The 24,984-nt window shown below is 31.6% G+C and overlaps 1 protein-coding gene and 1 long non-coding RNA gene across 7 annotated transcripts; both read right to left on the bottom strand.

The window, feature by feature from the left end:
- Positions 1-265: 265 nt before the first annotated feature.
- Positions 266-9,715, bottom strand: LOC104881025 (uncharacterized). Of its 6 annotated transcripts, XR_009466788.1 has the most exons (11): positions 9,470-9,708; positions 8,995-9,112; positions 3,835-6,144; positions 3,441-3,752; positions 3,245-3,341; positions 2,426-3,166; positions 2,172-2,319; positions 1,778-2,025; positions 1,483-1,686; positions 1,230-1,323; positions 1,090-1,146 (listed from the first exon to the last, which is right to left on the bottom strand). It is a non-coding gene; the product is annotated as an uncharacterized LOC104881025 (long non-coding RNA). The 6 variants fall into 6 exon arrangements; XR_009466786.1 differs by having other exon boundaries at positions 3,441-6,144; positions 9,470-9,715; XR_009466787.1 differs by lacking the exons at positions 8,995-9,112; positions 9,470-9,708 and having other exon boundaries at positions 3,835-6,803.
- A 4,071-nt stretch (positions 9,716-13,786) lies between these two features.
- LOC100256005 (LRR receptor-like serine/threonine-protein kinase GSO1) lies at positions 13,787-15,795 on the bottom strand. Its single transcript, XM_010657520.2, has 2 exons — positions 15,531-15,795; positions 13,787-15,411 (listed from the first exon to the last, which is right to left on the bottom strand). Exons 1-2 carry the CDS (start codon positions 15,793-15,795, stop codon positions 13,787-13,789), a joined length of 1,890 nt encoding a protein of 629 aa, XP_010655822.2.
- Positions 15,796-24,984: the final 9,189 nt, after the last annotated feature.

Below are 24,984 nucleotides of genomic sequence, written 5' to 3'. Positions count from 1 at the left end.
CCGTGACTAAAATTTGTTATATTTTGGAAATTGGTTTTTTATAAATTCAAATTTCCCAAACCTGTTATAAACCCAAACAAACCCATTTTAAACCTGTATATGCAATTAAGCAATTAAAAAAATTTCTATAGATTACAATCAATTATTCCAAGCTAGTTAAAAACTTATATATCAATATATAGTCATTAAATAAAAAAAAACATAATATAACAAAAAAAAAAAAACAAACAAACAAAAAATAAAGAGATTCAAATTTAGTTTCACATTTTAACATAATATAACAAACCAACCAACCAAACATCACATAATAGTCATAGAAAGCAAAAAAAGTTAGGAGAATCTATCATATAAATAAGTAGCATAATCTTCAAAAAAGTTAAGATACTCTATCATATAAAGATGTAGCAAAACCTTCAAATTTATACTACTTTTGCTGAAATTGTTGCATCATTCGCATCATCTGTTCTTGAATTTGTGCTTGCATTTGTGCTTGCATTTTTCTTTGCATTTCCATCATTTTTTCTTCAAACTCTTCTTTCACTTCTTCTCGTGTCTTCTTTTGAACTTCTATCAACCTTTCTTCAAATGTTTCTTTCACATGTGAGAGTTCATCTTTCACATTGGAGAGTTCTTCAGTTGCAGTTGTAAACTTTTGTTCTGCAGCCATTAGCATCTCTTGGGCATTTTCAAGTTGTGTTGAAAGAATAGCTCTTGATCGCCTTCTACTAGTAGAACCAAAGACTAAGGTAGGAGTAGGACCAAATCCATACCCTCGAACACGACCATGTCTCTCTGGACCCATGACTCGAGTATATATCTCATCTACATATGTAGATGCTACAGATGTAGATGATACAGATGTAGATGCTCCAGATGATGCAGAAGTAGAAGAAGATGTCCCTTTAGGTTGGGATAGTAATTGCTGAAATTGATCCTGGAATTGTAAAAAACAAAAAAAAAAATTGTTAGACTTTTAAAATAATTTAGTATGAGGCTATGACTGAAATACAAGTATATAAAATTTATTTACTTCATTACCATAATCTCCTTTGAATGATCATCAACAGGTGTCCCATCTTTTCTTGTGTGTGTCAAGGCAAACATCTCAATTCTATTAGGCTCACTTCGATCCTCTTTCTTTTGTGCCTATTCTTACAAGTAAAACAATTGAGTTATTTATGATGAATTATTTATGTATAAACAAATCATATTAATAATAAATTTCCAACCTGTTCATATCGAATTTGAGCATAACTTTTTGATCCCGATGTATGCTTTATCACTTGCTTTGCCCTATTTGCCTTGTTTTTTTTCTGAGATATCCTACATTAATTAAAAAATAGCAAGTCACCTATATAGGTAATAGAAACATAATAAAAGTTATATACATGAATTATTAGGTTAGATATAACTAATAAATATCATTTTAAGTGAATATGACTATCATAAGATACATTATCAAGAAAAGATAATTATCTTTACCTTGGCCTCAGGTGTACTCCAAAAGTGGATGAGCCACCTCCAATCATCATCCGATAAGTGTGGAGGTCGATGGCACAATCTCTCCTCATCTGTATTATAAGGGTTATAATACTTGGCCTTCATTTTATTTCTATAGCTTCTAAACAAATTTCCACAACATTGAAGAATGTAGCTCTTACATGTTTCTTCTAGTTCATATTTTTCCTGTATTGCATTAAAATGTCATGTATAAATAAGAGGTATCATTTTTAAACAATAACATTACAATTTAGATTGAATAGTAACTAGCATATACCAATACTAAGGCCCAAATCTTTTCCTTCACATCTTCACTAACATGATTCCAATCTTGAACTTGGATGGGTACATTGTGTTGAGATCGCACCAATGTTCCCATATAGCTTGATAATCTTTCCCCTTTTCCATCATAAACAACTTGCCCTCTCGTATTGAATCGTGTAGTTTTTTTTTCCCCGGGTTTCATACTAAGTAAATCTAAGTTACGTGTTGGGCCACGTGTCCTCTTTTTGCTAGAAGATGAACCTATTAAGAGTAATAATGAAATTAAAAGAAACATAATTTACTTATCTTATATAAATTTAAACATTAAAAACCTACCATTCAAGAAATTAAACATATGTAAACACATTTATCATATGTAAAGTTAAACATAATCTTCTTAATCATACCAGCAACAGAAGGATCTGAAGAATCAGAAGGATCAGAACTACTAGGAGTAGTAGTTGCAGCAGGTTGTATGTCTAAGAGTTGTTGTAGATTGTTCAACTCATCTTCTGGAGACACTATTTGTACTCTTCCTCTTCGATGTGACATTTCCTACATAATAAAGTAAATTAGAAAAAGTAATACAAAATAAGTTACATAAATAATATGAAATAAATTACAATTTGTATATCTGGTAAGTATATATGTATGTACTTACCAATATTATTAGCTACACATCATCTATATCATCATCATGAATGAATTCATTATCTCTTTCAACAATGTTTTCTTGTCGTGATAGTAGAACATCCGTTTGGATAGTTTCTCCTGCAATATCATTTCTATCCCAATTGATTAAATCATTCTCGACCAACTCATGCACATCACGTTGATTATGAAGTGTTATAAGCTGTTGATATGGCTCTGGATCATTAGTAGATACTTTCTGATTCATATCATAAACCCCTCGAGTTTGTATCTCTACAACGGTGTGCCAATTTTCCTCATTTGAATTTTGAACATAGAAGACTTGTTTTGCTTGAGATGCAAGCACAAATGGTTCATCTGTGCATATGGTACGTTCAAAATTCAAACACGTGAACCCATATTCATCCTTCTTTATTCCCCTTCCACTATTGATTACATCCCACCAGTCACACTTGAATAAAATAACTCTATTTCCACCAAGGTAATGTAACTCAATTACATCAGTTAGCACACCATAGTAAGAAACATGACCAGGAATTGGGTTCTTATCTCTTGCACTTGCAAAGCTTGATACCTCTGCGGTCACAACAACTCCACTATTTTGAGTTTTTTTTCCTTTTTCTCGTTCTCTTGTGTGAAATCTGAACCCATTAATGATGTATCCTCTATAACATATAACTGATGTACTTGGTCCACGAGACAATGATAGTATGTGTTCAGAAATTGGACCTTCATGTCGCATTTGTATAATCTATAGATTCAAATATAAGATGTTAATACATACATGTGTATTAGATAATAGAACAATTTATGTAGTGAATGAACTTACACGTTCTTCAAACCAACTAATGAATTCTCTTGTGTGAATCAAATCTACATCTCGTGCACGAATACGAGGCTTAACCCTTATAGATTGCTTATGCTCTCTGATAAAAAAGAAAAAATTAATTATAATGTTCACAAAGACCAAAGTTAAATTTTTGTACGAGAATTAATATAAAGTTTTATTCAAATAAGTGTCTTACTCAATAAATGACGTCACTTCCTCACAATTAGTCAACACATATAAATATGCTTGGGACCATTCTTCTGTGCTAAGAACACGAGATGTTGACTTTCCTATTGTACGTCCCATGCATTTGAAAATGGTTAACCCTCCACCATTTGTTATGTTATTTTCAATGACATAATTTCTTTCTTCATGGTCATGCTTTGTTTCAACATCATGCAAATATCTTGAACAAAAGGTTGTACATTCTTCTGCTATGTAGCCCTCTGCAATAGAACCTTCTGGACGACTCTTATTACGGACATAAGACTTTAATGTACGTAAATACCTGTCATTCCACAACATGATAGATTTGTTTCATGAACTATACGAAACCTAATATACATAAGATTAATTGAATGAGAACATACCGCTCGATAGGATACATCCATCGATATTGCACTGGTCCAGCGACCTTTGCCTCACTTGCAAGATGAATAGGTAAATGCACCATAACATCAAAGAATGATGGAGGAAATATTCTTTCTAATTTTCAAAGTGTGACTATTATGTCATTCTCAAGGTGCTCTAATTGATCAGTCTTTAACACTTTAGAACACAACTGTTTGAAGAAACTACATAGTTCAACTATAACAGCACAAACATTCTTATGTAGAACTCCTCGAATTGCAAGTGGAAGAAGTTGTTGCATGAGAACATGACAATCATGAGACTTCAACCCAAATATCTTTCTTTCATTCACTTGTACACACCGAGAGATGTTAGAAGCATAACCATCTGGAACCTTTACTTCTTTCAAAAATTTACAGAATTCCTTTTTTTCATTTGAAGTTAGTGAATAGCATGCAGCAGGCAATATAACTCTATTCCCTCTTTGTATGGGGTGAAGTTGATCTCTGATACCCATAACTTGCAAGTCAAGACGACTATTGAAGTTATCCTTCGATTTACCATCGATAGTCAACAAGGTGCCAACTATACTGTCACATATATTCTTTTCAATATGCATTACATCCAAATTATGACGCAAAATGAGGGTTTTCCAATATGGCAATTGGAAAAAAATGCTTTTTTTTTTTCCAATTATGCTCAAGTTCAACATGTCCTCTTTTTCTTTTTGCTGACACCTTATTTTTTGATGTCTTCCCTAAAGTAATATGTTCCATTCCATCTAATTGATGTAGAATATCTTCCCCAGACAATTGTTTAGGTGCTGCTCTATGCTCTTCATTTCCATCAAAGGACTTTTTATCACGTCGAAATCTATGATCAATCGGCAAAAATCGACGATGACCCATGTAACACCATTTCCGTCCGTTTTGTAATCGAAATGAAGAACAATCCTTATTACAAATAGGACAAGCAAATTTCCCTTTAGTACTCCAACCTGAAAGATTTGCATATGCAGGAAAATCATTGATAGTCCACAATATAGCTGCACGCATACAAAAATTTTGTTTTGTTGAAGCGTCATATGTTTCAACTCCAACGTCCCATAAGTCATTCAACTCATCTATCAATGGTTGTAAGTATATGTCAATGTCATTCCCAGGTGTAGTTGGACCAGGAATAAGTAGTGACAACATGAAGAATGTTTGTTTCATACACATCCATGGTGGTAAGTTATATGGAATAAGAACCACAGGCCACATACTGTATGAAATTGACATATTCCCAAAAGGATTGAACCCATCACTTGCTAAACCGAGCCTAACATTTCGAGGTTCTAATGCAAATGAAGGGTGTACGTTATCGAAGTTTTTCCAAGCCAAAGAGTCTGCTGGATGCCTCATCATCTCATCTTCCATGCGACCATCAACATGCCATTTCATGTGAGAAGTTGTCTTAGCTGACATATATAACCTTTGAAGCCTTGGTTTTAAGGGAAAAAAACGTAAGACCTTAGCAGGAATTTTCTTTTTCTTTGCTGAATTAGTGAACTCATCTGTAGAATGATCATCACTTGATTTCCATCTAGAGACACCACAAACAACACACTCATTTGCATTTGCATGCTCTTTTGAATACAACATGCAATCTGAGGGGCATGCATCAATCTTGATATAATGAAGGCCAAGGTCACGAAGTATTTTTTTAGCTTCATAATAGTTGCTTGGCAATGTCTCACCCTCAGGAAATGCCTCCTTCAACAATTCAAGCAACATTGTAAAGGACTTATTGCTCCATCCATTAAGACACTTCATATGAAATAATCTTATGATAAAAGACAATTTTGTGAATTTTTTACACCCTGGATATAGTTCCTGCTCTGCTTCTCTTAACAAATTATAAAATTTGTTTGCATCCTCATTTGGTTTTTCAAACTCCCCGTGCACATGTGGACTTCTTTCAGATTCCTCATTTGGCATTGGCATTCTAAATGCATCATTTAACATTTCTTGCATCTCATCATGCATATTAGACTCATTAGTGCTAGTATTTGTAGGTTCGCAAAACTCATATTCCCCATGCATCAACCACCGCACATAATTTCTAGCTATCCCATTGTCCAACAAATGATCATACATGATTTCTCGCTTCTGCATAAGACAATTATTGCAACGAATGCAAGGACATGGGAGCATTTCTTTTCCAGGTGCATTGCTAAAGGCAAAGTCTAAGAATTCCAAAACACCTTTATGATATTCACTACTTACTCTTGACTTCTGCATCCAACTCTTATCTATTGCCATTTTCCTCGTACTTCCGCAAATTAAACCCTTCAATCACATAACAATGAATCTTCATATCAACTTATAATGAATGTGATATGCTTTTGATCATCTCAAATTCCTATATTTGGTAGTGGTTCCTATCCCATTTGGAAATACATAATCCCTATGAATCAATCACTAACATGCTTAGTTTCATTTTGATAAAATTTCGGCAGCATTTCCCCATAGTTCTCCAAGTACACGAATTGGCTAAGGTATAAACATACTATTAGTTAGCTTAACTAAGTTGCTAACAATATGTCACCTTCTCCAAATATGCACCCAGAGAACAAGGGGAATCACTGTCAAAACTTATCAATATGCTAAAGCATAGGCGTGTGATTTCATAGATATTATGTATTTCCAAACTGTCCAAACGGACAATTCAAGCATCATTTGCATACAATTCTACCAATCATATACAAAACATATAGGTTGAAAACTTGAATATGATCACAATAAATAATCATATCCACAATTCTACAACTTATATGTTTTTAGTATATGATAAAAGAGACAATTGTCAAGCAAGGATACTTGAACGGGATTTCTAGGGTTTTCTAAAATGAAAATGAGTAAATGATAAAATTACTATAAATATAGTTTAGAGTAAATTACAATTAGTCTAAACAAGTATGTTTGATTAAATTACAGTTTCAAGAAGTAGGTCATCCTAAATGGAAAATTACTATAAATATAGTTATTTTTCAATTATGCCTATAAAATATTGATTTCATAGATATGTAAGTTTTATAGATATGTGGAGCAATTATGCCTACTCTTCCTTGTTTTTGGGAAAGAATTTAATGTGTTTAAAGGAAAGGGATAAGAATAAAGAAAAGTAAAAAGAATAAATTGAAAAAAGTAAAAGTGTTTACCTATATGTTAAGGAAGGAATTCTCTTTTTATATTTTGTAAGTGTTTATCCTTATGATTTCCTCTTTCTTAAATAAAGAATCCTACTTAAAATTTTCTAATAAAAAATGCTAGTACATATATATATATATATATTCTAATAGATTGATTTGCTTTGCCTAGAAATATAGCTAAAGTTCAATTTTAAAGAAACCATCCTCACCCCTAGAATTCAATATATTTTTGGAGTTTATACATATATATATATATGTTCTCATTTCAATAATAAAATTGATGCTAGTGACCCCTACTAATTTTTTTTTTGGTATTCTAATTTTTTAAAACGTAATTAATAGAAATAGAATGATAAAGTACTAACTATAAGATTAAATATGTAAGTCTTATTGATTTTGATAATTTTTTTTAAAAAAAAATGAATTCAATAGGAAAAAAATTATTTTAATAGATATTTTAAAAATAACAATTTATTAACAAATCAATAATGCTAATAACAAAGATTATAAATACAAGTCTTGATTTCACTAATGTAAACAATAAAATTTTTAATTTTATTGGTTTTAATTGTGTTTTTAATTTTTAAAATTTCTTATTTTATTGTTGATGTCAATTAATAAAATTTTTATAAAATAAAGAATGAAAAAATGAGTGGATTTATATAATAAATTATATAAAATCATTATTATTTGGAAAATTAGAAAGATTTTATTTGTTACATAAGAATGTTGAGAATTTTTTCAAAATAATTTGTATGCCATATTATATACTAAAAAATTTATAATATATTTATTTGTAAGATATTTTTATCAAATTAAAATAATAAATTAATTTTTTATAATATTATTTAATATTATCAAGTAGAAGGATATTTTAAGAAATAATAATATGACTTATAAAAAAGTACATATATTTAAAAATAATTAAACGAATAAAGATAAAATTAATTTATAAAAATTGAGATTTTTTTATATTAGTAAGTCAAAACTCACTTTTTCTAAAAAGATTTTATATGAAAATTTTGGAAAAATGAAAATTTAATACATTTTCTATTATCTTTTTAAAAATAAAATATCTTGTATTAAAAAATATGGATTTATTTTATATCTTTAAGAAGTAAAAGATCTTTTACAAATTTATCTTTAATCTTTAAAAATTATTTTTAAAAAAATTTAAATTTAACTCATTTTTGTACTTTTCTCAAATAGTTTTTAAAATCACATGTTTCTTAATGTAATTAATATTATTTTCTAATTTTAAAAAAGGCAAAAAAAACAAAAAATATATTCAAATAAGACAATAAAATATTATTTTTATATTTTGAAAATATAAGTACTTTAATGATGAAAATATTGAGGAAGCAATTGAAATAAAGTAAATATGTTATTTTCTTTCTTTATGAAAACCTATTTTCCATTTTAGTTGCCAACAGATTAATCTTATCTACTTATCTTTTTTTTTTTTTTTTGATAAGCATCTTATCTACTTATCTACTTATCTTATTTTTCAACCATTTCACATTATTTTTATTTATTTTATCCATCAAATTTATTTATTTCACATTATTTTTAATTTTCAACAATATCATACTATACCTTTTAACGCATCAAATCAAATGTTGTTACCATAAACCGAATATCATCAGAAGCATTCAAAAAGTCCTCCAGAATTTCAATTAAACCTAAAATTTTGGTTGACTTTTGGTTGACTAGAACTCCTATATTATCTATAAATAACAAATAATAAAAGATAAAAGCCTGATCTCAAATGAGAAAGGAAGCAATTATGAAGAAAATTCCCAAATTCATTAGTGCTTAAGCATTTAAATCCATTTTCATCACAATTGCAGCTCATAACAATCGAGAAAACAATTCAAACCTTGCAAAAAAAAAAAAATCATAGATCTAGAAACAATTCACATAAAACCAAACAAATGGAATGAAAACAAGACGGTGAACTGAGATTGAGATGAGAATCGAACCCTACCTCACTGGAAAGAATTGTGGAGATCCGACTTTGAGGAGATCGAGTAGAAATTCTAGAGGGCGAAGATAGATCTGAATCGAGGGTTCCGTTTCTCTGCGCTTCACTCCAGTTTTGGATCCTTCAAAAATTATATACCATTATCATTATTCCAGACCTGGTTGGGTAGTCTTATGCAAGGATTGAAATGTTGAAAAATTTCAGCAATATTTATTGGTCGACGAAAATTTCGGTAATTTTTATAGTCTGAGGGGTTTTGAGATATTGAAATTGAACTTCCATTTGAGTCTCATCTTCCTTTCCAACCAAATAGAAACCTAATAAAACCATTTGGTTTCATCCACAAGCTCTCCGATTTTTTTTAATTAATATGAGAATCAAAATTTTCCACTATTCTCTTGTCCACAGTTTCCTAAGAAAGCAAAAAACGGGAAAAGGAAAAAACAGAGTAAGGGAGAGAGGAGGAGGAGGGGCTTACGCTTCGATTATCAGGAGAAACACTGGAGTTTCGGGCCATGAGGGATGACAGTGTTCAAATGATGCCTCTTCTTCTCTAGTTTTTCAGATGAATCTGCGTTTTCAATTAGGCTCCTCCAATCAACACCACCATGAGAGAATGTAGCTCTACCTCTGCGAAACCCTAGAGAGAAATGGAGAAAGAGACTATACCCATTAAAAAATAAATATTCAGATGAGTCTGTCCACTATAGTCAAAGTTTTGAGAGTAAAGTTTTGAGAGTGGGTCCATTGCCTGACACTATCATAATGATGATGAGGATTTGAAGGGATTAATATTAAAAAGGAAATCACGTTTTCTGCCACCTATCAGCTTCTCTCCTTTACCAATAAATAAGGTAAGGAGGAGAATTCATATTAAAAAGGAAATCACGTCTCCTTTACCAATAGAGAAGGTAAGGAGGAGAGGTGCTACCAATTTGGACTCTTGCGGTTGATGTTTAATGCATCCGGTTTTTTTATATCTTTATCTCTTTTATTTATTTATTTTTTATATCATCATTTTTTTTATAAGGATTTATATTTTGAATTCGATGAATATTTTAGCCACTCAATCCCCTTTAAATTTTTTCGATTGGAAAATTTTGTGGTGATTTGATTGATCCGGGTCAGACTTTGGCTTAGACCCGAAGGGTGCTGGAGAAAAAAATAAATGTAAAAGATATCATGGATCATGTATATCCAAAAAGGAATAAGTCCTTTTCAACGCTGGAACTTATTCCTCTCACATACAACTATGCTCCACCAAATAATCATCAATAATGACAAAAATGTGCAAGAGATGGGGACACATGGGTAATTTTTTTTTTTTTTAGGTAATATTAATATTTAAAAAATAAAGTTGGCAGTTTTTTAAAGTAATATTAATATTATAAAAGTTTAATCCAACATGAAAAAATTTCTTATATAAATGAAAATATAATTTTTACAAAATGCAATATTTAAAAAAAATATATATTAAAGATTTTTTTAATTATAATATCTTTGAAAAAATAGCTAAATAAAAATAAATTATTTTATTAAAATTAAAAATAGCCTTTTGGTTTCTAAAGGGTTGATCCAAATAGAGCATCCTATGATCCTTAGGACGTGTTTGATGTCCTAATGAACTTCAATTTCATATTTATTAAGAATAAAAATAAATTTTAATTACAAATAAATTTAAAATATATAGTTTTTAATAAAATATGAATACTAATAATATAATAAAAGTATAAATTATATTTCTTTATAAATATTATAAAAATATTAATATTAACATTAATTGATTTATTTTGTTTAAAATAAATAATAATAATTCAAAATTAATAATTTCTAATACCATTTATATGATTTTATAAATATTATAAAAATATGGATATTAAAATCTTATAAAAATATAATTGATTTATTTTGTTGAAAATAAAGAATAATTATTCATTGCTAATACTATTCTATTTTAAATATATATAAAAACACGTAAAATTTAAAATTTTAAAATATAAATGAGTCAAAATTTTATTATATGCATATATTTATTACTTAATTATGAAAATGACATTCTAAATTATTTTATTTAATATGTAATCAATTAATTAGGTTTTTGAATTTCAAATTATTCTTAAAAATTACAAGATTTATTATACTTAATTAATGCTATATTTTTTTTATAGCTATTATATATATTTTTTGAGTTTTCAATTATTTTTTAAAATTATTAAACTTATTAATACATTTAATACAAAATCTCAAATTAAATTATTTTTTAAAATTATTAAACTTATTAATAAATTTAATACAAAGTCTCAATTTGAAAATTATTTTCTCTAATTAAAAAATCGGAAGAATAATTTTATATTTTCCTTTGCTTTTAAAAATTGTTTCTAAAGAGTACCAATCAAATGGTAGTATAATTTTTTTTTCATATTTTTCTTTTTTATTATTTTTCTCTTATCTTTTTTCCTTTGATTTTATGGGAACCAAATATTATTTATGATTTTATGGGAACCAAATATTATTTAAAAGTTTCAATTGATTTTGGTTAAAATGTTTTCAATATTTACTTTTAAAAGTGATTTTTGAAAGAATAGTTATAAACCACTTTAAAATTTAATAGTGATTTAAAAAAATACTTTTAATATTTTTAATACTTAAAATTTTTTATCATTTAAATATTTAATTTGGGGATATGATCTGTAGATTTGGATGAAGATTGGGCATTTAATGGGATGTGGATTGAAATATGGTAGATTAAAAAAGTTTTTTTTAATTTGGTAACAAATATTTTTTTAAACAAAATTTTTTATCTGATTGGCAGATTTGTATCCAACTACCACATTGAGATGGAGGCAGTGGTGGATGGAAAAATATTTACTCCTATTGCAGGGCACCAACCACCTCAAGTTGAAAATTTAAATTGCTTTTAGGCTTTTACCGGTATTTATATTCCAAGTCTTTTAAGTGGTTTTCCTTGAAATTGTTTAAGGAGATTCATTTTCTGGTGTTTTAAAAAAATGTTTATAGCTCTAAAAATACGTGTTTGATAATATTTTAAAAAATAATTTAGAAAATTTAAAAAAATAATTGAAGTGTTTTTTAGAGAAGCAATTGTAGGTGATTTTCTAATATTACAAAGGGATTTTTTAAACTTAAAAAAATATTTTTAAAATTTTATCAAATACTAAAAGTGTTTATAGCTCTAAAAATACGTGTTTGATAATGTATGTTTAATTTAAATTTATTTCACACTATTAAATGTATTTGAATTAAATAAATTATAATTTTAATATTAAATGTTTCATAATTTATCTCATTAATCTTATTCTATAAAATCAATAATAATAATATTATTGTTATTACTATTTATTAATATTATTATTATTATTATTAATTGAACAAGATTATTTTTTACAATATTTATTTTAAAATTAAAACATTACCATAAAGAGTCAGGAGTAACTATAGGAAGTTTAAAAGTATTTTTGAATATCTAAAAAATATTTTATAAAAAAATAATAAAATTTTTATGGTAAAAGTTTATTACTTTAATTTTTTTTATTGCTTTATTATATTTTTCCTTTCCCCTTTTCAAGTTTTCCATGATATATAATAATAAAATTTTATTATTTATTCAAAGAAAAATAAATAAAATAAATTTAAAAAATATATAAAATAGTTTATTTATATTAAATGTATTTATAAATTTATATTATAAATTTTAAAAATACATTTTATGGTAACACACTAATTTTTTTCTTAAATTAAAATAATAATAATAATAATAATAATAATAATATAACTTTAAACTTTTTATAATTAATAAGAACTATTATTATTACTATTAATGATAATTTCTATGATATATAATATTTTCTAAGAAATTATAATAGGTAACAAAAAAGGTTTAAAATAAATAATAGACTTTGGTCACGATTGTGTCAATCCCGTGACCATAGGTTCAACCTTTACGCATTTGGTCACGGTCAATAAGAAATTTGTGACTATAAGTTCCCATACAGTCACGGTTAATCAATGGCGTGACTAAAAGTCACAATATATATATATATATAGTGACGGTTTCACAAAAAACCGTGACTAAAACAGCATTTGTTATACTTTTTGTCACGAATTATAAAATTACCGTGACTAAAATTATTGGCGCCAAAATTTCCTTCCCTAAATTTACAATTAGTCACGGTTTCAAATAAATCCGTCACTAAAATATCCTCTCATCAATGTTTTTGGTGACGGTTGGTAAAATCACCGTGACTAAATATGTTTTTTTTCCCACCCTAGCTTCATTAACACATATAGTCACAATTTGACCGCGACCGTGACAAAATAATACCTTTGGTCACGATATTTGTGGCCGTGACTAAAAGTTCGTCATTAAAAACCTATTTTGTTGTAGTGAGCCATGAATCAATTGGAGTTGGTATTTCCATGTTATCTCGTCTACGTATCCACAGAACAATGAAAACCACTAAAGTTACTATTGATCCGACTGGTAATAGAATATATTTCAAGATGAATGACTTTGTCTTCCATGATTGAGTGCGGTTGTTTTTATCACATGCCATGACTTGAAAATGAGGTGCTCCACATAAGGCTTCATTGAACATGAACGATTCAGCAGTGAAATTTACGAAAGGTCCTCCATTTGGAATTTCTCCTTGTAGTTTATTGAAAGAAACATTTAGATGCTTGAGATAAATAAGGGCCTCCAATGACTTGGGAATGGTTCTAGATAAATTGTTCTGAGATAGATCCATGGATTCCAAGCTTAGAAAATCACCAAATTCTACGGTATTGAGCCGTGTAGTTTGTTTTGGGACAAGGAAAGATTAACCAAATTTTGTAGTTCTTCCATCCTTCTTGGAATGTAACCTGAAATAAGGTTCTTTGACAGGTCCAATGTTGTAATGGACTTCATGTTTCCAACTTCGGGAGGTAGATTACCAGTCAAGAAATTTGAAGACAAGCTAAGAACCAACAAATCTCTAAGGCTCCAAAAGGACATAGGAATGTTGAAAGCTAACACATTGGAGTCAAGAGAGAGTTCTCGTAGCGCAGGAAGATCTCCAAAACAACTTGGGATTGATCCAGACAATTTGTTAGAACTCAAATGCAAGTATCCCAAGTTCTTCAAATGGCAAAGATCATTTGGAATGGATCCTTGTATTCTATTTCCAGCAATGTACAATCGTTGGAGCTTCTGTAGCTGTCCCAATGTAGTTGGAATCGACCCTGTTAAGTCATTAGCTCCCAGGTCCAGCCATATCAAATTGGTCAAATTACCAATTCCTGTGGGAATGGTTCCTCTGAAATGGCAGGCTGATGCTGTAAAACTTTCAAGAGCAACAGAAAGATTCCCTAGTGAATTTGGTAGAGTGCCTCTTAAAGGATTATAATCTATCCACAATGTTCTCAAAAATTTGCAATTTGTCAAAGAAGTAAGAAAACCAACCTTAGAGGTTAAGTGTTCATCAGTCAATTGATTGCCTGCAAGGTTGAGAACTTCAAGCTTCCTTAGGTTACTGAGATCTTTTGGCATATTACCAGTGAAATAGTTGTCCGATATGTGTAGCCGGATAAGTTTTGACATATTTGAAATAGACACTGGAATTGTTCCACTGAATTCATTGCCTCCTATAAAAAGCCCTTCAAGATCTGGGAGCCAAGTGCCAATACTTGATGGAAGACCGCCTGAAAGGTGATTTTGCGCCAACGCAAGGGTCTGTAGTTTAGAGATGTTAAAAATATCTTCTGGTATCGTCCCTGTAAGATTGTTGGACCCCAACTGAAGGAATTTTAAGGCCTTCAAATTACCAAATGAAGTTGGAATGGAACCTATGAGGCTATTGGTGCTTAGATAGATCTTTTCAAGCTTTGATAAGTTGCCAATATCTCTTGGTATGCTTCCCGTGAATTTATTGATTGATAATGACAGTAACAGGAGCTCTCCACATAAAAATAGAGTTGTAGGAAGTTGACCACTGAGATGATTCTGAGAAAGATAGAGCCCTTGGAGATTAGGAAGATGTTTACAAATATCCATTGGAAGACCCCCCGAAAGGCTATTATTAGTGAAATCAATCCTGTGCAATGAAGAGATATTGAAAATTTCGGCAGGAATAGGGCCATTGATTCCACTAGACGCTAAGTGCAAAATATTTAAATTTGAAAGATTCCCAATCTCTCTAGGAATTCCACCTGTCAATTTGTTATAACCAAGATATAATTCTTCAAGATCAGACAAACCCCCTAAGGCTTTTGGAATGCCTCCAGTGAACTGATTGATTGATAATTTTAGCACTCGAAGCTCTTGACAATGAGAAAAACTAGAGATTTCACCTTCTAGGTTATTTATTTCCAAATTCAAAAACCTTAACGAAGAGATGTTGAATAGTGATTGAGGTATTTCTCCTGCAACACAATTAAAATGAGTGCATTGGAAAAATACTAATGCTTTGTTTATATCTTTGAAAGCTTGAGGGAAAGTGAGTGCATAAAAAGAAGAAAAAAAGAGGAAAGAAAAAGTGTACCTGTCAAGCTGTTATTCTGGAGAGATAAGCTCTGAAGCTCTACCAAATTACCAATTCCACTTGGTATGCTTCCCATGAAATCATTACATGATAAGGAAATTCCTTGAAGCTTTATACATTGGCCTAAACCGGTGGGGACCTTTCCACTCAAATGATTTGATGAAAGATTAAGCTCCTTGAGCTTTAGATTGGCGTAGCATATATCCATGGGAAGACTCCCAGAGAGGCTATTATAGGAGAGACTAATGTTGAGCAAAGAAGACATGTTGAAAATGGTGGTTGGTATGGAACCTGTTAAGTTGTTCATTGGGAATGACAATACCTTCAGATTAAGAAGATTACTCATCTTCTTTGGAATTTCACCAATCAACTGATTATTGCCAAAATATAGCTCTTCAAGTTTTGATAAATTACAAATGGCTTCTGGAATACTTCCAACTAGTTTATTATTGAATAAATTCAACTGTTGAAGCTCCTTGCACTTACCTAACATAAAATTTTAAAAAAAATTATTTAAATTATTATTGGCGTGAACATATGTGGTTCTGGAGGAGAATAAAAGAAAGAAAAAAAATATATTAAAAGAGAATTGTTTTCTTATGATAGATTTTACTAAAGAAAATTATTTTCTCATGATAGATTTTACTAAAGAAAATAAGAACAAAAATGAAATATAATTAAAATTAATTAAAAATTTATACATTTTTAAATTATTAAATCTTTATATAGAAGAATTAAAATAAGTAAATGAATTTGAATAAACATATAAAATCAATTTATTAACTTTAAATTTTTTTTTTCCATTTTTTTCTTCTAAGTTTCATCTTTATTTTCTTTCCCTCATATTTTTTGGGAACTAAACATAGTTAAAGGTTTTACTTGATTTTAAGAAATTATGAGGGAAAGAAAATAGAGAGGAGAAATGAAAAAAAAAAAAAGTAAAGAAAAATAGAAAATAGATTTAAAGTCAATAGATTGTTTACATGCTATTTCAAACACATTTCATTTATTTTAACTTTTCTATATAAAGATTAAATAATTTAAAAATAAATAAGTTTTAATTGATTTTAATTATTTTTTATTTATTTTTTATTTTTCATAGTAAAATCAAATATAAAAAAAAAAATGCTTTAACATTTTTTTCTTAATATTTTTTTGGAATCAAACATCTTGATAATATTTAAAAGAGACACTAATATTGAGGAAAACTTGTCTTAAGTCACATTAATATGGAGGAAAACTAATCATGAATCACATATTGATGGCTGCCAAGCATTTAGGTTGCACATTTTGGTTTGATTGTCTACAATTTCTAACCTATATGATGGTTTGAATTGTATACAATAATGTTTCTTACTCTATAATATATTATCAAATAATTTGTGAAATTGACTATACACTTAACACAAATGTTGAGTATAGAATATAATTAACTAATTGATGTTTTATTTTTATTTTTTATTAGGAATATTAACAACAAAAATATCTACTTTGTCATAAATAAATATTATATTATAGCTTTAAATATATTAAATTAAATTAAATTAAATTAAGTTTTATATATGTGAAATTATTTGATATATATTACATATTTGATTACATTTTAATGTACAATATACTTCCTTAAATTAAGTTTTGTTTTCAATAATTTAATTTTTTTGGATCAAAATTTTCTAGAATTAAAATTATCTATCAAATGAAAAATGTTCTGATTTGTGTTTGGTAATACCCATTCTAAAATTTAAAATAAAAATTATTACAACTACTATGATTATGTTTACTTGAATTCATTCAAAATAGAAAGAAAATAATAATTTTTAAGAAATGAAAAAAATATGAACTAATTTTTAAATTGTATAATAATTTATTTAATTAAAATAAATTTTATATCAAAATAAAGAGAACAAATTAAAATTTTATCAGTCTTTTAGATATTATACATAATCACAATAATTTAACAATCTAGTTACCAAATATTTAATTATTATTTTTAAAACTACAATTTATCAATTCCTCAATTATCTTTTATCACACCTTAATTGTTTTCCTTTCAACCCTTTGAAAGATAAAAATCATCATAATCCCAAACATGCCCCAAGATTGGAGAAGAAAATCATTTCTAATTAAAATCAGTTAAAACTTCTGTATTTTAAAATTATTTAATCTTTATATAAAAAATTAAAATAAGTAAAATGAGTTTAAAACAAGATATAAAAATAATTTATTGGCTTTAAAATTATTTTTTATTTTCTTTCACTTGTTGTTTTCTTTTACTTTTCCTCTTTATTTATTTTTAACCTTTGCATTTTCTCTTAAATTTTTAGGAACCAAAAATGAATTGTCTTTATTGATGTTAAATATTGAAACAAAAAACATGAGTATTGACTCATAAAGTAGACAAAATTTATGAGAATCTTACCAATATCCTTAGGAAGAGAGCCATGGAAGTAGTTATTACTAAGATCAAGCGAAACAAGAAATGAAAGGTTGCCGACTTGTGGCGCAATAGTTCCTTCAAGACCCATGTTAGAGAGATTGATTGCAGAAACTCTTTGTTGAGGAGCATTGCAAGAAATACCATACCAACTGCAATGGGAGCTTTTTGTAGACCAATTTGTTGCCAACATGCCTTGAGAATCATATGTGATATGGGCTTTCAAGGCAATAAGGGCAAACTCATCAACTAAATTGAAGGACAACACCATGGGTGTGAAGCAATGCACCCAAAAAAGCACTAAAACATAAGGTGTAAAAAGAAGCATCTTTTCTTGAGAAAGCAAAATGAAAAGGTAGTTGTGAAGGAGAGGATGAGGTTTATAAAAGCAAGGGTTAAGGAAAAGAGAGGGATTGGTGGGCAACAAGGAGAGTAATTGGTGGGCAACAAAGAAGCAAGACTTTTCTAACTCCCATACAATTAACAATTCCAGAGAGCCATTTTCTGCATGACCATTGACCAAACACAAAGTTTGACACTTCCTACACATCATCGAATGCATGGACTATGACCAGAGCTGATGCAACTGTCTCTCATTGGACATACTCAAAACAATTCAACAGCATTTGCATGTGTCATGATGGAATTGGAGAAATGTAGGAAGAATGAAGAACCCCGGTGTTGCATGTGGTCCCTAAAATGAAAAGAACACCGTCAGCCTCTTTTGGAGAAGTGGGTTAAGCCAGTCATGAAGGGGGAGCTACGGTGCAGTTTTCCAAAGGGGGGGCAAAAGAGCTAGCGTCGTGCAGTGACAAGTGCCGCCAATCACGGTGCCTTAGTCCTCATTCCATAGCAGACTTAACTCCCCTCGCATGTAGAGTTGTCTACCTTTTGTAATAATCCTTTTGCCTCCTCTCCATGCATAATTATTCTTAAAAGAACTTGTTTTCAGAGCAAATTCTAAAAAATAAACTTATTTTCTAAATTAGAAATTTGTTTTTCTTTAAAAATAGTTACCTAATAAAGCCTAAGATGATTTCACATTTTCTTTTCCTTTTTCTCATACTTTTGTTTAGATTATGACCAAATCTAAAAATAAATAATAATAATAATAATAATAATAATAATAATAATTGAAAATTTTGAAATTTATTAAATTAAAATACCATAAAATCAATATAAACTATTAATAAGAATATATTATAGGTTGGGGTAAGGAATCATAATTGTGGTAACATGCGTTACATGATTTAAAAGACTGGATTTAGGTTCCCAATTTGGACCTAAGTTAATGAATTGTTGTTAGCCAAGTTCATAATTACAACATAATGACAATTGTACACCCAAATGTTCCCTGAGGAAATAATTTTTAATATGCCCTCTAAGACACACCATTATAATAATTTAGTACCTAATTTTTTCTCTAAGTATTCAAGAAATTACTTCAAGAACTCTCTAAATTGTCTTTGATCTTCAAATCTTCTCATTGCAATTATCTTATTGATTATCGGTCCCGCATTTTTCACATGTTGCCACTTAATAACGAAACTCTCGCTTTTTATTGTGAAAATTTGATTTTTAAAAAAAATTTGGACTTACCACTTATTTTTGTTTTATTTTTAAAGACCCTAAGTTTGATTCCTTAAAAGGAAAAGTCGTCTTTGAAAAACAGAATTTGGGTCCGGAGATTAGGTTACCTATTAAGAAAATATGATGATAAGTCGTAATACCCCTCTAAACCCTAAAATTAAGTCTTTACTAATCAGTTAAGCTAACTATAACAATTGATTAGTTAATCTATGGATACCGAACAATAAACATAGTGTACAATGATCAAGATATGGATAGATGTATAATCAAATATATGAGGATAGAGGGCGTACCTGAGCAGCTAACTGAGTGCTTCTTAATTGAGTGCTTCATAAGAAATTATGTTAGTGCAAAACAGCAAGCGTAAAATATCTTATGCATGTCATGGAACGAAGCAAAATCATTTGACATTCAATCAAAAAATAAGATATGTTGGGCTCCACCAATACCGATTTATTTTTGTATAAATTAATTTTATAAATTTCATTTTCTTGATATTCATGGAGAATTAAGGAGCATAGGAATTTGGGGAAAATTCCATTATTCTAGAATAACAGAATTTATTCATGTTTATTAAAAATCGAGAAAATAAAAAAATCAAGAAAAATAAAACAATGCATGCCAAAAGGAAATTTGGCAACAAACAATTTATTAAAATCAGGAATTTTAAAAGAAATAGTTATGGAGATAAATTTATTGAATATAGGGTGTATAATCAGTTTTAACGTATGTAAGAAGGTACAGTTATAAACCAAGAATCCGCACAATTGGCAAAGGGACACGTGAGCTTGAAAATGGCACACCAAAGGTGGCCATGCAAACCATGCAAGAGTGGGTCCTAGGGATGCCAAGGTGTTGTTGATTGCAGCTTCAGGGAAGAGTGTGAGCTCCACAAGTCTTCTATCCGTCATCCAACAAGTCTGTATAGCTGAGAAAAGTTTTTATCCTCCAAGTGCAGCAGCATGGCATAATGCTTCCAACAAGAGGAAAGTAGCAATACTCCAGCTTTGGGAACTTTTGAGCCTCATATTGAGAGTAGCCATAATGCCCTTTTATCTCTTGCAACCACTAAAGCACTTGCTCCAATCCTTTTGCACGCATCTTCAGACCAGTTTATCAACAGCTTGGATGATAAAGCCTTAGCCTTATACAATTTGATTTTTACTTCCAGAACTTTCTACTACTTCTGCTCTCCATGAAGAAGACCATCAGTTCATGGAAAGCTCGGAGAAGAACAGAAGGATCACCATTAGTGGATAACCCTCACTGCGAGAAACAAGAGCCCACTTCTGTTTCAAGTTATCATCACCACTAATGTCGCCATCAGCAAAACATTTCTTCAATGGTGGCAGAAATTCAAGAACATGGACATTAGATTGTGCATTCCAATCAGCAAACCAAACCGGAGCTCCTACACTTCAATGTAGCACACACTGCAGTGACCATGCATTCTTTTGAGAGACTGAAAATGCAGCCTGTTCTGGAGCCTTGTTGTCTTGAAGAATCTCTAAGAATTTGGCCATGCAGCCATGCAGAAGTGTAACCTTCTGTTATCTAACCTCCATACTAGGATGTCTCAGCTACGTAAATTTTGGACTCTCATGTCTGATAGAAGTGGTTACACAGGTCAGAAAATACAAAAGGAAGAAGAAGAAGAATTGTCTCATTGCATTCAGAGTACACCGGTGTGGGTATTTATAAGCTAGGTGAGGTGGTTGGATGAGTTGGTTTGGGGTTTGTTACATGGTTGTTCAGTTACAACTATGGGAGAGGAGGTTAGGTTAGAATCTATTTGGTTATCATCCCCCCTCAAGCTCATAGGCGGGGAGGTGACTGTGAGCTTGCTTCGCAAGCTACAAAATTGGGAAATAGACAAATGTTTGGTTAGAATATCAGCAAGTTGATCAGTGGACGGCACATAGCAGATTTGAAGCTCTTGTCGCAACACCTTTTCCCTGATAAAGTGCAAGTCTAATTCGATGTGTTTGGAACGAGAATGAAAGATCGGATTGGCAGCAAGATGAGTTGCACTTTGATTATCACACCATAAGACTGGTGGAGAAGTGGGCAAGCAAAGCTCCTGAAGAAGAGACTGAATCCATACTAGCTCAGCCGTGAGAGAGACTAATCCTCGGTATTCAGATTCAGCACTGCTCTTGGAGACTAAGCGTTGTTTGGAGGAGGACCATGAGATGAGATTTGAGCCGAGGAAGACACAATATCCACTGGTGCTTTGGCGATCATCCGGACAGGAGGCCCAGTCAGCATCACTATATCCCTGAAGCTCCATAGAAGTGGAAGGTTGAAAATGAAGACCAAGAGAGATGGTGCCCTTTAAATAACGAAGAATGCGTTTGACAGCCAACCAGTGAACATTAGAGGGCTTGGCCATGAACTGACAAGCTTTGTTCACGGCAAAAGCAATATCAGGCTGAGTGAGAGTGACATACTGTAAAGCTCCCACTATACGACGATATTCTGAGGGATCTGGGAGAGGAACACCATCAGACTGAGATAATGTGCGTCCAAGGCTGCCGGGTGTAGGGGCTGGTTTAGAAGCCTCCATCTGAGTGCGGTGGAGCAAGTCAGCAATATATTTTTGTTGATTGAGATGCAAAATCGAGCCCTATTGTTGAGCCTGAATGCCCAAAAAAATGATAAAGGGCCAAGATCTCTGAGGGCAAATTTGTCATGGAGATAGGAAATGAAATAGGAAACCAACTTGGGATTACTACCAGTAACCAAGATATCATCCACGTATACAAGAAGAATAAGAATGTCAGAAGCGGTATGGTGAATGAAGAGAGAAGTGTCTGCCCGAGATGACTAAAAGCCATAGTCAACCAATGCAACTCGAAGCTTCTGAAACCAAGCTCTAGGGGCCTGTTTCAGGCCATAAAGAGCCTTGTGTAATTTGCAAACATAGTGAGGATATTGGGGGTGGACAAACCCTTGAGGCTGAGCCATAAAAACCTCCTCTTGAAGGTCCCCATTAAGGAAGGCATTCTCCACATCTAATTGACGAATTGGCCATTGAAAGGAAACTGCCAAGGCAAGGATGAGGCGTATGGTGCAGGGCTTCACAACTAGACTAAAGGTGTCAATGTAATCCACTCCCGGAGTCTGGGTGAAGCCTTGAGCAACCAGCCTAGCTTTATGCCTTTCTACTGAGCCATTAGGGAGATATTTTAACTTGTATATCCAACGGCAACCAACAATGTGTGCTGAGGGCGGAGGAGGAACTAGACTCCAAGTGTGGTTGCGAAGAAGGGCTTGATATTTATGTTGCATAGCCTGAACCCAAGGTTCACTCTTAGAGGCCTAATTGTAAGTGTCAGGCTCACTTGTTGTTTGCATAAGAAAGCTCTTTTTCTTATGAATTCCAGATTTTGCCCTGGTCACCATAGGGTGGGTGTTGAGAGGTGAAGAAGAAGATGAAGGTGTAGGAGAAGGAGTGGGTGCAAATGGGACCTGAAGTAGTGGTGGAAGAGAATCTGAAATGGAGGTGCAATCGGTACTTGAAGTAGGAACAAGAAATGACACAGTTGAGGGTGAAGATGTAGATAAGAGAGGTGGATTTATTAAGGCATACGTGAGAGGAGTGTGTTGTGGTAAGGGTGAAGGAGCAGGTATTGACTGAAATGGAAAAGAGGATTCATGAAAGAGAACATCTCTGGATATGTATAGACGACTAGTGGAGACATCAAGACAAATGTAACCTTTGTGAGCTGAGGCATAGCCAAGAAACACACAAGCAGTAGATCTATAGGAGAGTTTGTGGTGATTATAAGGTCTTAAGGAGGGAAAACACAAGCAACCAAAAACTCTGAGATGATGATAGTTTGGAATTTTATGAAAAATAACTTGTAGATGAGATTGAAAATTGAGGAGTTTAGCTGGTAGGAGATTGATGAGATAGACTGATGTTTGAAAGGCAAATGACCAATACTTTGAAGGTAGGAAGCTTTGAGCCAGAAGGGCCATGCCTGTTTCAACAATTTGGCGGATTTTCCTTTCTGCCCGACCATTTTGTTAGGGTGTATGTGGACACGAAAACTGATGAACAATTCCATGAGCTTCAAGGTAAGGTTTAAATGCTATGAATTCCCCACCATTGTCAGATTGAATGCATTTTATGGTGGAATTTAACTGGTTTTCAATCATTTTTCGAAAGGTAATGAAAGTGGAGAGGGCCTGGTCCTTGGTGGAGAGAAAATAAATCCATGTATACCTGGAATAATCATCAATGAAAAGAAGAAAATACCGTGCACCTGATGTGGAAGGAGAAGGAGCAGGACCCCATAAGTCAGTGTGAATAAGAGCTAAGGGTTGGGATGCATGAGAAGATGACAAAGAATAAGGTAAAGAATGAGACTTAGCCAGTGGACAAATTTTACATGGAGCAATTTTATTAATCTGAAATGAAATAGAAGGATTACAAGAGGCTAAAGCCTTGGAAAGAATAGGAGCTGCTGGGTGTCTAAGTATGGAATGCCAATTGCACCAGGAGTGAGAGCAGGAATGGAGCTTGTAGACACAAAAGCATGAGTAGATGATGAAGAAGGAAACTCATACAGACCATCCCTAAGCCATCCCTTGAGAAGTGTCTGCTTGGTGACCTAATCTTTGACAAAGAAATGGGTTGAATGAAACTCAAAAAAGACAGCATTATCAGTGCAAAATTTGGAAACACTGATGAGGTTAGTGGAGAGTTGAGGAACAGGAAGAACTTGATTTAAGCAAAAGACCTTGGAATGAAAGAAAAAGGATTTGTTACCTGTGTTTAGGATGGGTAAGGAATGACCATCACCAATGGTGACCTGATCAGCACCTGAGTACGGTTGAACATGAGAGAGAGTTTGAGCAGAATGACTGAGATGGTGGGTAGCTCCAGTGTCAAAGAACCAAGAATCTTGATGATTTGGTGCTGCAGCAAGCATGGCTTGTAATGGAGAAAAGTCTTGTGAAGAAGATACACCATTGGTTCCTTGATAGGTGATGTCAAAACGGTGATAACACTTTACAACGGTATGTCCAAATTTACCACACAATTGGCATTGAGGGCGAGTAGGGAGGTGAGGAGGTCTGTGAGGAGCAGATGAGGAAGATCTGTTAGCAGGTCTGTTATGAGGTCTGTTATGGGGTCTGGTATGAGAAAATGGGACATGCTGGTGATTTCCTGAGTAATGAGATTGGAATCGAGGTTGAGGAGATTGGAATCTGGGGTGATGAGGTCTGGGATGTTGGGTGGAAGGGGCAGCAACTATGTGGGCAGCCGCAAATGGCAGGTCTGCAGATGAGGTATGGTGATGGTTTAAGCGTTACTCATGGGTAAGCAGAATGCTGTGGACGGAGTGGAGAGAAAGATCATCTTCACGGGCTGTTAAGGAGGCCACAATAGAGTTGTATTCAGAACCTAATCCTCCAAGA

This window comes from Vitis vinifera, chromosome 10, assembly GCF_030704535.1.
Source record: "Vitis vinifera cultivar Pinot Noir 40024 chromosome 10, ASM3070453v1".
NCBI lineage: Eukaryota > Viridiplantae > Streptophyta > Magnoliopsida > Vitales > Vitaceae > Vitis > Vitis vinifera.
The sequence above is the reverse complement of the archived record's forward strand: the minus strand, read 5'-3'. Positions and strand labels throughout refer to the sequence as shown.